Source organism: Phoxinus phoxinus, assembly GCF_949152265.1.
Source record: "Phoxinus phoxinus genome assembly, chromosome: 9".
In the NCBI taxonomy this organism is placed as follows: Eukaryota; Metazoa; Chordata; class Actinopteri; order Cypriniformes; family Leuciscidae; genus Phoxinus; species Phoxinus phoxinus.
In genome coordinates, this window is record NC_136884.1 from 14,263,859 (window position 1) to 14,277,339 (window position 13,481).

At 35.9% G+C, this 13,481-nt stretch overlaps 2 protein-coding genes across 4 annotated transcripts; one reads left to right on the top strand and one right to left on the bottom strand.

The window, feature by feature from the left end:
- Positions 1 to 3,175: 3,175 nt before the first annotated feature.
- Positions 3,176 to 4,658, top strand: llph (LLP homolog, long-term synaptic facilitation factor). 2 transcript variants are annotated; one of them, XM_079624015.1, is made up of 3 exons: positions 3,176 to 3,322; positions 3,904 to 4,116; positions 4,208 to 4,658. In XM_079624015.1, exons 2-3 carry the CDS (start codon positions 3,915 to 3,917, stop codon positions 4,369 to 4,371), a joined length of 366 nt encoding a protein of 121 aa, XP_079480141.1. In that variant the 5' UTR covers positions 3,176 to 3,322; positions 3,904 to 3,914; the 3' UTR covers positions 4,372 to 4,658. The 2 variants fall into 2 exon arrangements, with proteins under 2 accessions (XP_079480141.1, XP_079480140.1); XM_079624014.1 differs by having other exon boundaries at positions 3,185 to 3,322; positions 4,205 to 4,658.
- A 122-nt stretch (positions 4,659 to 4,780) lies between these two features.
- hcls1 (hematopoietic cell-specific Lyn substrate 1) lies at positions 4,781 to 13,148 on the bottom strand. 2 transcript variants are annotated; one of them, XM_079624011.1, is made up of 16 exons: positions 13,012 to 13,148; positions 12,353 to 12,436; positions 11,996 to 12,069; positions 11,448 to 11,577; positions 10,400 to 10,510; positions 10,257 to 10,311; positions 10,052 to 10,162; positions 9,834 to 9,944; positions 9,602 to 9,712; positions 9,105 to 9,160; positions 8,281 to 8,350; positions 7,987 to 8,135; positions 7,693 to 7,824; positions 6,275 to 6,437; positions 6,065 to 6,136; positions 4,781 to 5,929 (listed from the first exon to the last, which is right to left on the bottom strand). In XM_079624011.1, exons 2-16 carry the CDS (start codon positions 12,434 to 12,436, stop codon positions 5,796 to 5,798), a joined length of 1,563 nt encoding a protein of 520 aa, XP_079480137.1. In that variant the 5' UTR covers positions 13,012 to 13,148; the 3' UTR covers positions 4,781 to 5,795. The 2 variants fall into 2 exon arrangements, with proteins under 2 accessions (XP_079480137.1, XP_079480136.1); XM_079624010.1 differs by having other exon boundaries at positions 6,065 to 6,139.
- Positions 13,149 to 13,481: the final 333 nt, after the last annotated feature.

Sequence of the window (13,481 nt, forward strand, 5' to 3'; positions counted from 1 at the left end):
AGGTTTTGAGATGCGTATTTTAAAAAGTTGAACTCTTTTCATGAGTGCCACGTTTTTCGAACAGCCTAAAACCTAAAACCCGAGATACAAGAGAAGACACAAGCGCATCAGTCAAAGACGTCCATCCAGCGCATGTTTACATAGAAAAACAATGAAAAGGTAATGCAGTGAGTGGAACGCAAAAACTCGGCACTATTGGAACAAACAAAGGGAGTGCTATGCAGGCAGCAACTTCACACAACATACAAATAGTGGACCTTACGAAACTAAACTTCCAAATGAGGTTGATGGTATCATACTAAGCTAATAAACAAACAAAATATTAGCACACATACATATTAGGTGAAATTGTAGCTCAGTAAACTATTCACTGACAAATGTAAGGAAATGTTGATATTATAAATAGATAGATTTTATTTAATAGTAAACTATAAAATAGTAAAAGAATTTACCAATGTTACCCAATATGTACATTTTATTTATTTATTTTATTTTTAGAATAAGATTAGCTTAGCAACATGCTCAACAACAGCATTTTTGCAACATATTGCTGAGTATTTTGTCTTATTTTTCCTTTAAAAAAATCTTGAATAAAGATATATTCAGAGAAGCAAAATTACTTAAAATATTAGGTTTTCTTTTCTTTACAAAAAAAAAAACATAAAAATTAAGTGCATTTTTGATTAAAACAAGAAAAGATATACATCAGTGATGTAAAAAAAAAAAAAAAAAAATCTGACCCCATTTCTTTCTTATTTTGACAATTTTTCAGTAAGACTTTTTCTCCTCAAATAAATGTATCTTGGTTTCAGAATGTTTAGATATTTGTACTGAGTAGCCTAATAGTGAGTAAGAAAATATTTTTGCTGGGTAAATAAAGCCTTGATTTAAAAAAGCTCAAATTATAACAAAATATTGTCCATGCTACATTCACACACCCAGTGACACAACGCATTCAGTACAAGTAGTGAGCGGGTGTGCAAGAGAGCCGGAGACTGTGTGTGTTTGTGTGTGCCGTTCGCATGCTGATCATTTCAGAACATGATGTCCTGGGACTTAATTATTCCACACAGACGCATCACTCTCACTGAAGGAACCCTAATTGGGGGATTCAAAACAAACACACAACAATGTACACAACTCCCCGCCCTCTACAAAGAGACCTCAGCTGACGGCCAAGGGCAATGTCACTGGGACAGCCCAGCAGATGGGCCTTTCAGTTTTCGTTTCTGATGCGAGTGCTTGCTGGTCCCATGGCAGACTGGTTGCAGGTTATGCTCCGTATGTTTGCTTTATCTATGAAGTGTTACCAAAATCTACTGTAGAGGGGTAATACAACACTGGGTGTTTGTTATTTATAGAAAATGACGTTAACATGAGGGACATATCAGGACTGTTAAACATATCCCGAGACAATTCCTCGCATCCAATATCAGAGAGGAACAATATCCACCATCCATGTCGAACAAAAGCCTGTGTCTAATTCTCTGACGTGTGTGTATTTGTGTGGTGTGTGAGAAGAACAGAACTAATCTCTCTTCCATTCAACATTGGAGTAACACACTATAATCTGCTCACGTACAAAGTCCTGAAGGTTCATTATAGACGCGCAGTGTGTGTGTGTGTGTGTGTGTGTGTGTGTGTGTGTGTGTGTCTCAAAACCACAAACAACCTCATTCAATGTACTGCTACCACCTCGTTTTTCAATGGAGTTTAAAAATAGAAAGGGGCATTTCAAAAGAAATATTATGAGAAAGAAGAATCAGGAAAGCTCCAAGAATCAAATCACACATTACTCGTGTTTCTATATGCATCCTTGTTCTTTGCAAGATGATCAATGATCAGAAAATCAAGACTCAATTAAATAAAAACATTTAGTGTATCTAAACTATGCTAGTGCATGGGGTTTTCAAACATTTTAGATCCTATGTGCCCCCAAATATAATGATCCCCTTCAAAGGGACCCCCTCTCCTAACATATGAAGGCAGCTATATTTCATATTTAAAACCTATACACTCAATTAGTGTAATATTATTTCAAATAAATCAATTAATATTAATTCAAATAAAAAAATAAAAATAAAAAAATTAACATTAAAAATAAAATATAAAAATACAAACAATATAGAAAATATTTACTTCATATCAAGTGTGTCTTCTTAGAGAAACAATTTCAATTAGTTTCAATATCAGATATAGAATTTTTCACAGTATAAATATTATATATATATATATATATATTTCCAGTGCAGTTTTACACTTTGACAGCCCTACAAAAAAGAAAGACAGAAAAAAAGATTATGTAATAATAAAAACAACTTTTATCTCAGCTTTTTTTTTTACAGACCTCATAGAACTTTTTGTGCCTGCATGCCCATTCCCTAGACCATAGATTGAAATCCCCTGTGCTAGTGTATGTATGTGTGTGTGTATATATATATATATATATATATATATATATATATATATGTATATATACACACATACATATATATACACACATACATATATATACATATAATAAGCCTATATAATTTAACTTTTTTTCTTCAGGAAAACACACCAAATTTGCATTACGACAACACAGTCTGAAACACTTCACTGGCTGTAATGTAAAAGATAGCCTAAACAGTGAAAAGCACTTGAAAATAATCAACTATTGGCCAAAAATCTACAAGAATATAATGAAGTATTTGCAACTGAAAACTGCAACCCACCAAACCTCGACCCCTTGGCCAACACTCAACACAGTAAAGAAAAATGCATTGTCGAGCCATGGCTGTGTAATTTCAGCACTGCTAGGCTCACCACATGGAATTGCAAAAATAATTATATTTTTCAAATGAGTTTTTCCCGTCTTCCCTCCATCTGCCATGAGTCACACAAACAGTTTGTCCAATACCACTGTTAGTTCAGCCAAAAGCCGACATACTGGGCTGGTCAAAACAAACAGAGCTTAGGGCACAGAGCAACACGTTTTGGGGATAAATCAACTTACTAATAGTTGTCTCGGCATTTTAAGCTGGGATTAAGAAAGCGTTTCACCTCTAAATGAAGACAAAGCTTCATTTGGAAGGAGGACATCATTTATAATATATTTCACCGGTATTTTTGTACTTTAACTCACCTGCAATTTTGAAATGTTTAAGATTTTGAAAGTAGGCCGCAGTTCTGTCGCCATCTACTGGACTAAGCGCGCGACCCACACGAGCCGTCAACACGGGATGTTTTGTCGCAAATCAGGAACTGTCGTAACTTAACTTTTCCTTAGCGGCAGCTGTACACAGATACACGTGTATCCAGAGGCGTTGTGAAGATACATGTAAGTTACACACTGCGAACATAAATACAGCTTTGAAGATGTGTTTACACCGAATAAATATATTCGTCCGTATATTGTCAATAATTACGTCTATAAGTGGTGCTTTTACGTGTGTATGTTAAAAGAGAAAGCTAGTTTTGCATATGAGGTGGCTAACTGGCTAACAATAATCTTCGTTTTCAGCTGAGTTTTCTTACACAAATCTCTTGCTTCTGAAAATACTCAAATATATACGAGTGATTGGGTATGAAGATAACAACAGATATGTGAGGTTGTCATGTCTGATATCTATATTAGTGCTTATGGAGTGACCAATTTGACACAATTTAACGTAGCTTAGGTGTTTCACTAGATTGACTGGCAACATAAGTCATGGAGCCTCTAAAAATGCGCTATTGAGGCGAATCAGGTGTCAGGGAGATACCAAAAATGTGGGAAATAATATCAAGGAAACATTGTGTGTGTGTGTTTTTTTTAGCCCAGGTAGAAAAGGATATATATGTACCTTTTCTTTATATTATATATGTACGTGTGTGTGTGTACTACATACATATATTTTTTGTCTTTGTTTCTCACCTTAGTTTCCATCAGTATGGCAAAGAGTTTACGCAGCAAGTGGAGGAGGAAGATGAGGGCAGAGAAAAGAAAGAAAAATGCCCCCAAAGAACTGGCACGACTCAAAATAGTGCTGGGTCAGGGAGAGAAAGGAGAGATCACCATGAAAGATGTAGCTGAGATCGCCACCGTGGTGCCACCTGAGAAAGTGATGGAGAAATCAAATGATGCAGAAGATGGTGAGCTTTTATAGAAACATTTAGCACTTCTAGTTATAGTAAGTGTTTTATTTTATCATATTACATTTGATCTGTTGTTGCTTTGCAGAAGATGGTGGAAAGATGGATTTGGACACTAAACGCAATAAAAAGACAATGTTGGACGATCAAGGACGGTATCCGGTCTGGATGAACCAAAGGGAGGCGAAGAAAGTGAAAGCCAAACGTTTGGCTAAAAAAGGAAAGCCTAAGACGAAGAAGGGTCTCGCCTGGTAGATGAACTGAACTGCTTGAACATGGACATTATTCCAGTATCAGCTGCATGGGAGCCTCGCTGTGCATCATTTTCATGTACAGTTTGTATGTTTCTATGGACTTTTTGCATGACCTCGTGCAGAAATATTCTTTACAGTGTTTGCAATTGTAAAAATGTAATTGTGATCTGTTGGTGACAGACACTGTGCGATTTAATAGGTGATGGAGAGTAAAAACACTGTACGTTACATGCATTCAGCGTACCACACACCACTGACTCTTCCAATAAAAGTCTTTTTTTTTCTCTACTCCAATCCATGTCATTCTGTGGGTCTGCTTTACTTTAAAGTTGTGAAGTATTATGTATTTTCTTTGCAGGCAGAATAATTATGGATGTGCATCTTTTTTATCTTAATAAATCCAATATATCTCATGGGAAATTGTGTCTTTTATTTTGTGGTCAACACATGCATAACATTGAGTCAAAGAAACGAGCAAAAGCCAGTTGCTTGGCATATAAATCTTGAAGTATAAAATGATGTATCTCTATAAAGCACAATGGTAAATCTCTGTACTAAGCAAAAGTCTTTATAATTGCAATAAAGTTTAAAATTAACAGCCAACAACTTAAAATATTACTGCTACCATACTTTTTGTTTTAAAATTCGGACCTAGGCAAAAACGTCATTGAAAAATATGACTAGTTAGACATTTATTTGTTTATGTGTCATAATATATACACTACCGTTCAAATTGTTATAAAGAAATTAATACTTTTAATCAGCACTAATGCATTAAATTGATCAAAAGCAACAGTAAAAAAATATTTCAAATATATGCTGTATACTTTCATTAAACAATTCTGGAAAAAAAATGGTTATGTTTTTTTTTATTTTAGCAGCACAACTGTTTTCAGCAATGATAATAATAATAAATGTTTCTTGAGCAACTAACTAATATTAGAGTGATTGAAGACTGGATTCAAATGATGCTGAAAATTCAGTTTTGCCATCACAGGAATAAATTCCATTTTAAAATATATGGAAAAAAAATTGTCACATTTCATAATGTTACTTTATTTTACTGTATTTTTGATCAAATAAATGCAGCCATGGTGACCATAATAGACTTCTTTCAAAAACACTACTAAACCAACCCTAAACTTTTGAACGGTAGTGCAAATAATCATATATATGTACTGGTATATGTATGTATATATATATATATATATATACCCTATCTAACATCTTTAAAGAAAACAGTTCATGTCCACGTTATCTGGTAACTAACCATGTGACTTGAAAGGAAAATGTTGTTCAGTTAATAGATACAGGCTCATTAAAACATGTTAGTATATTGCACTTGTATGTCATAGAAAAATGAAATAAAAGATAATTGTCTGCAAGTGGCTAATAAACATACATTTGATCATTGATTATTAGTAACTACATGAGCTCCACAAAGGTGGCAGGAAAGAGGCCTGTGCGACCATGACACGTTCCTCTCCACCAACCCTCATCCACCATCTCAATGTTAGTGATGATGTCGTCCGGCATGAAGGAGATCTCGTCACTGGCCTCTGCAAAAGTATGATTGAAATTCATAATTCTAAACTAAAACTAAAAACACTCAGAAAATATACGTACATAGTTCTTAAGAGTCAGTTAAGAAACTATTCAAGCAGACACAATGTTGCTGTTATGGTTGTGTGTACCTCCTTGGTAGTCATAAATGGCTTTGGCTGTATCTCCCCCTCCACTTAGATCTTCATAATCGTTATCAACTGCTACTGGAAAAAAAAAATTAATTGAGGAACTACAGCTGTTAACAATCACAAAAAATTTATAGCAATTGTAATTTGAACCATCTATTTGATCACACTTCCCGCACAGTGAATACATGTAGTAAATAGTGTGTGTCAAACCTTCGGGAATGCATAAGCCAATATCCTCATAATCTTGGTCCTGAGGTATGGGGTCAGGATCACATTCAGCATACGTTTGCTCCGGCTCGTCCTCCTCTTCAATCATGTCATCTGAACGGGGCGGGAGAGATGGCGGCTCCTCGTAGTCCGGCTGCTCCTCCACCTGAACACAGAGAAACTGATGATCAATTCTTTCTTCAAAAGACTATGACAGTTTATTACTTGACTTAATTGTGTCTTACATTTTAACACCTTACTTCATGGGTACATAACAATCAACCATAAGACATAAGAAAATCTGTAGGCATTGCTATGCGGTTCTATGTAGTTTTACCACAATATTATGTGTTTGCTAGGGTCAGTTACGCTTTATTTGAAAGTGTTCTCATTTCAGTGAAATTATACATTTAAGTGCTTAGTAACATTAATTAACTAAATGTACACACTATAGGATTAGGATTAGGTGTAAAGTCCAGGGGTCAGAAAGTAAAAGTCCTGCCATATGTTTATCCCACCCATGAACTCAGCAAACTGATTTCACTAGTAATTAGTTCTATCAAAACTGTGCTAATTAGTAACAAAATACTGAGGAGGTCTTTTACTTTCTGAACCTGGACTTTACACCTCTGAGTAAGTTAATATTGTACTAAGGACACTGTAAAATAAAGTGTTAGCGTAGGGTGTTCTCTGAGTTGTTTCTGATTAATGAATGTAGAAAACAATTCACAATTTGGGGTAATATTCTGCAGTTTTATCATTTGAACATGACCATTTTTGGACATTCTGTCACTGTTAGAATGTAACACACTCTTTTTGCTACTGTACCTATATTATGTACAGGTGCAACTCGAAAAATTTGAATATGGTGCAAAAGTTCATTTATTTCAGTAATTCAACTTAAAAGGTGAAACTAATATATTATATAGACTCATTACATGCAAAGTGAGATATTTCAAGCCTTTATTTGTTATAATTTTGATGATTATGGCTTACAGCTTATGAAAACCTCAAATTCAAAATTAGAACATTGTGAAAAGGTTTTCACAAGCTGTAAGCCATAATCATCACAATTATAACAAATAAAGGCTTGAAATATCTCACTTTAAGTTGAATTACTGACATAAATGAACTTTTGCACGATATATACACATTTTTCGAGTTTCACCTGTAAATCATCTATGTTATGATTGGCTGTGCGCATGTGAAATGAGTAATAAAAGCCCCACCAGGTTGCTGAATACTGAATAGATGTTTATGTATAAACGCGGGCATCAGTATGTTAATGTGCTCATGGTTGTGATGTCATGCTGGTTTCCGTATATGGTCTGGGTAGGAGGAGTTGTGCGTTGTGAACATTAGAGGGTTTTTTTATTTCAAAAGAGCAACAAGCAACAACAATATAGCAAAAAGGGTCTTGCCTGAGCTTCTGTCTCTGGTTCATCTCTGGGAATTGAGGGCAGTCTTCTGACCAACGCCTCTGGGGGATTTCGGGGTGCTGGCAGAGATGGAGGTCTCTGGTTCTCTTCCTCCACTTCATGCTTGCTCTTCTCCTTAAAAGAGAAGATCATCAGCTAAGTGTTTATTAGTAGCCTATATTAAAAAGAAAAGGCTGGTGTGCGTGGGTGGGCTATCTATTGTTGTCATGCGTTTCTATTAAAGTGCAGCGAGCATTTCTATATATATATATGTATATATATGTATCAAATGTGTACCTCCTGTTTGCGATGTGCCTCTTCCCGTTCTCTCTTCTCTCTAGCGAGTCTTCTGGCTCTCTCCTCCTCGGCTCTCTTCTTGTTCTCTTCATCCGAGGACTTCGCCATGTTCTCAAACCGAGCCTTGAGGTTTCCAGCTCCTACAGTTGCTATAAACACCAACAACAGATAATCCAATATTTACAGTGTCCCTGAACCGTATATGAACCATTATTGAACAGTTAAAATGCATGAATGCCAAAACCAATCATATTAAATGTATAATTTCCAAAGACCTGTACAACAAACACTCACAGGCCTCGAAAGCTTGAGGCTTTTCATAAGCTGATGATGGCGACTCCATCTCACTGAAGGAAGCTGCACTCTGTGAGAGAGAAAAAACACTCAATGTTCATTCACACACAACTGTACAACCAAATGTATGGAATCCCATTTTTGCCTTACAGTAAAAAAAAAAAGAAAGAAGAGAATTTAAAATAATTTATATCCCACCGAAAGTGCTACTTTATTTTTCACAATTGCAAATTAACGTACATATTGCAATGTGAATATATCTCACAACTGTGACTATATATTTCTTGTAAGTGCAATTTTATCACAATTACATATTTTTTTACCGTAATTTTGACTTGACGTATATATTGCAATGTGAATATATCTCACAGCTGTGATCATATTACCCGAAAGTGCAACTTTATTTCCCACTATTGTGACTTTTTCCTCATAATTTCAACTTGACGTATATATTGCAATGTGACTCTTACACCTGTGGTTATATTTTCCGAAAGTGCAACTTTATTTCTCACAATTGCGACTTTACGTACATATTGCAATGTGAATATATCTCACAACTGTGACTATATTTCTTGTAAGTGCAATTTTATCACACAATTGCGACTTCTTTCTCGTAATTTCGACTTGCCATATATATATAGCAATGTGTCTATATCTCACAACTGATATTATATTTCTCGTGACTATTTTTCACAATTGAAACTTTGTCTCTTGTAATTGTAACTTGACATATATTTCGCAATGTAACTATCTCACAACTGTGACTATTTCTTGTAAGTGCAACACAAATAATGACGGCATAATAAAAAATCTTCAAAATGTACCTTGTCCATGCGATCTGCCTCGACTCCATAACGTCCTCCAAAACCCTTTGCATAGTCTGAAATAACAAGTGTGGCATCTCTAGCTTCAGCTGTCAGTTTAATACATCACATGTTGTTGATATGAACTCTGACATATAGTTATCTGGAAAATCAGAACTGGTTCCCAAGAGCCTCCCAAGAGGTCTTCAAAGCCTCAGGCCACGAGACTTGCAAAGGAAGATCAATATCAGGGCAATACAGCGCAAGATGATCACTGGGACCCCCAGCTACTATTTTCAACCATCTAATAGAAAACACAATTTGTGTCACCCTTGTTACAAAAAGTAAGAAAAGGGGGCACTAGTTGTGGCAGGGGGCCCCAAAGTCATGTTCCCAGGACCCTCAAAGGACAGACATCCAGATGTTGTGACACCAATGCAGCCTCTGCTATTACAATCATTACAAAACATCAGAATAAATAAGAGTTTTGAGAGAGTTTAGTCAAATGATCTCAGTACCTTTCTGTGACTGATGTTTCTCTGTTTCTCCTTTGTAGTCGTAACCCAAAGCAGCCTTGTCAACCTTTTCTTTCTCCACGCCGTATTTCCCCCCGAAACCTTTTGCATAGTCTGTGAGATGTTCAGAGAACAGAAATATACATTAAACAACGAATATTCCATGCAAAAATAGGCCACAGTAAGGATTAAGGACCAGGATGCTGGTCAATATAACAGCAGAGATCGAGTTTACCTTTCTGTGACGTGTGTTTCTCCGTTTCTCCTTTATAGTCGTAACCCAGAGCAGCCTTGTCAACTTTTTCTGTTTCCACTCCGTATTTTCCTCCAAAGCCTTTTGAGTAGTCTGTGAGAAGAATTATGCTTTATAAACAATTATTCCACCAAAAGGACAACACAATATGGATTGAGGACCAGGATGATGGTAGAAATAAAAGCAGAGATTGAAATGACCTTTCTGTGACTGGTGTTTCTCAGTCTCGCTTTTGTAGTCGTAACCCAAAGCAGCCTTGTCAACTCTCTCATTCTGTACACCATACTTGCCACCAAAACCTTTGGCGTGATCTTATGAACAGTAAAGAAGTGACTATTAGAGAAATAACAGACAAAACAGAAGGGAAGATGCATAGTGCCTGAAGTGTTTTGAATGTATGAGTACCTTTCTGAGATGCATGCTGCTGAACCTCACCCTTATACTCATAGCTCATGGCAGACTGTAGCAAATCAATGATAAAAGTCATTTATTCAACCACATCTATTCAATTATTAATCATAGGAGACAGTGATAAGAGGGTTTCTAACCTTGTCCACACGGTCCTTCTGAACACCATATTTTCCCCCAAAACCCTTCGCTCCATCTTTCTGGGATGAGTGCTGTTCTACGTCCGCCACATAGTTGTGTCCTAAAGCACCCTGAGAAAAACATCTTTTTTTATTTTATTAAAATCATCAACATCATCAAACTAATAGCGTTGTTTGAATATGCATAAATACAGTAGTGGCCAAATGCGATTTTCCAGAGGGGATATTTGTTTTTAATAACCCTATAAGTTTGATTTAACCATCAAAATATGAGGAAAATATTGTAGATTTTTTAAATATGGTTAAGGTAATTTATCTGACGAAATTATTTGGCAAAAAAGGGCAACTACTGCAACAGGTTTGATTTTAATATGCAAAAAAAAAAAAAAAGAATTAGAAAAAAAAGCTCACAGGAAAAAGCATTAACTACTACACCATAATCAGTTATTAATATTTAGTTTGTTTACTCTTTTTATTTTTGCATGTGTTTATAATTACTTTGAATGACAGGCTGGCTAAAAACGATGTCCGAACAATTTGTCATGTTTCATTGCGTTATCACCAATAAAACAATTGATTCCAAGCACAACTATGCAATAATCTTACAACATTTTTACCAAATTCTTAATATGATTTGAATAAAGGGTGAAGATGTCAACTTTCTTAGGTCGGATATCACTTTTGGCCACTACTGTATACAAACGAGTTCCTGTACACTACTGTATAGACTCTGATCAATATTTGTAGACATAAGATGAGGTCACATTAGTGAATTCTCAGTAAATATTTTGATGCCAATTATCTATTATTAATAATGAAGTGATGTATGAAGCAGAGCTCACACAGAAGTCACTTTCAACCAAGCAGCTTTGTGTAAATCAGTGCGGCGAATCTGCGAAATTTGCCTAGGGAAATATTTTGCCATCACGTAAATAAATTCCCAGTTGTGTGGATTCCTATTGCAATGACTGGATTTAGTGAGTGAAATTTGCAGAGCAACAGTAAATGTGACGGCACCTTTACATTTTGGCCTGTTCTCAAGTCTGACCTTGTCCATTCTGTCTTTCTCGACTCCAAATTTCCCTCCGTAGCCGTAAGAGGCTTTAGGGCCCTGGTCCATCTCTTTCTTCTTAACCACCTCATGTTCCCGAGACACATTCTCCCTGAGATCTGCAATGCTGCACACACACAACAGGCGCATCACATGTTACCACACGCTGCATATTTACCATGGAATGTGGCACTTTTGTTATGCACTCAAATCTTTGCATTTGTTTATTGTGCTCATCTATCTGTTCAGCATGAACATTATGAATATAAAATATATAGATATATCTTATGTTTAAAAGGCTGTGTGTCAATGCAACATCTTATTCCGCTTCTGATATGACGTGGGCTTGAACTTATCAGTCCATATTTGGAAATGCAACTCAAACCGGCAGCATTTCTACTTCCTATTTCCTCACTGCAGAGAGTGACACTATTTTCAGCAGTGCTTTCAGTTCAACGCATTGCAACAAGGTGCCATTAAAGCAACCTGCTATTTCATTTCATATCTCGAGATCATTTTTTCTGTATGATGTGTATTAAGGTTACCTGATGTGTTCTTTTCGGCCTGATCCTTCTATGGTTCTGGCACCCCATCTCTGCTCCTGCTCTGAGACATCGTTCTGAAACACAGACACATTTTTTTATATAAAATATAGAAATCTTAACTCTAAACCAGGGCTGTCCAATCCTTGAGGGCGACTGTCCTGTAGAGTCCAGCCCCAACCACAATTAAACACACCTGAAGCAGCAAATCAAAGTCTTACTAGGCATTCTAGAAAAACTTCCAGACAGCTGTTGAGGCAGGTTGGAGCAGGACAGTGACCCTCCAGGAGCAGTTTTGTGTCTTAGTACTATACAGTAGTTCCTTTAGAGAACTTTTAAGTATTATCCCTGTCTGCTTACCTCAAAATTAGGATCTGTCTCCCAATCGTCCACCTCTGCTTCGACCTTCACACTAACATCATGTCCCACCACTGCTTTCCACATCTATAGAAAGAGAAGCCAAACATGACTCATGTTACATTTCCTAATGTACAGACATTTTTAAGTATTTGAATGTATTATGCTTAAAATGCAACCATAAAAATAGAAATGTAGGCTACTCATAAATACGTAAAAAGTAATAACACATAAGTGACTTATTGTAATAAAATGTAAAGCAGTAGTAAAATAGTCAACTTGACAATGTCATGATCATATCTTAATTGTGATTCCACATATTTTAAGTTTTATGAAAAATAAAAACATTTTCGTTATCTATACCTAAGTGAAACAAGAGTCAATTGTCGTCGCATTTTGCAAGTTCCTCTTTTTTTCTAGAGAATCAGAAACTTTTGCATGTTCACGACTGTTCACGAAAAATACTTTAATTTCAACAGTAATCCAGACCGTGAACACTAATGCAAGCACACTAACGTTACAGGCAATGTACAAAAATATAAATTTGACTTCCTGATACAAAAAAAAGTTCTAGCAACTCATGTATCACCCACTTCCTGACTTTAAAGTTTTTCTTTATGCATCCGTAATAACAATACGAGCAGATAATTATGGTTACTCACTTTATAATGCTTTTATTCCCGGTTTTTGTCCGTTAAGTATCAATGTCAGTGCGCGCGATAAACAGCAGATCAGACCTGCGCTCGGTTGCGCGCTGCGTACTGCAGAAGAGGCGTCGGGCACGCGTTCACGCGCATCTGAATTCCACCAGCGTACTTTTGACCAATTCAATTAAAAGGCAAAAATATACTAAAATAATAATGTTAATTTTGTTAGTGGTCCAAATGTCTTAAAAACTACGAATAAATTAATATGTAATAAAGCAGTATTATATGTTTTTAATGATTCTTCGTTGTATTAATGTAACATTTTATGTTTGGGTCAGATCCGAGCCAACACAAATTGTGCAGGACGACGAGTAAAGCATTTCAGCACCCTTAAAAGAACTCAATGCAATGATTGTGTATTTGTTTCAAACACATAAAAGAATGAAACATTCTAAAGATCAACTTTTTTTAAACTAAATCAAAGG

Bases quoted from the DNA above. Each gene is read 5' to 3' on its own strand.
- llph (XM_079624014.1), top strand. From the start codon at position 3,915: ATGGCAAAGAGTTTACGCAGCAAGTGGAGGAGGAAGATGAGGGCAGAG. The intron at 4,117-4,204 runs GTGAGCTTTTAT...GTTGCTTTGCAG, and splicing joins ATCAAATGATGCAGAAGATG to AAGATGGTGGAAAGATGGAT.
- hcls1 (XM_079624010.1), bottom strand. From the start codon at position 12,436: ATGTGGAAAGCAGTGGTGGGACATGATGTTAGTGTGAAGGTCGAAGCA. The intron at 6,438-7,692 runs GCAAGACCCTTT...CTCTGTGTTCAG, and splicing joins AACCAGAGACAGAAGCTCAG to GTGGAGGAGCAGCCGGACTA. The intron at 6,140-6,274 runs GTTTGACACACA...TTTTTTTTCCAG, and splicing joins TGGCTTATGCATTCCCGAAG to TAGCAGTTGATAACGATTAT.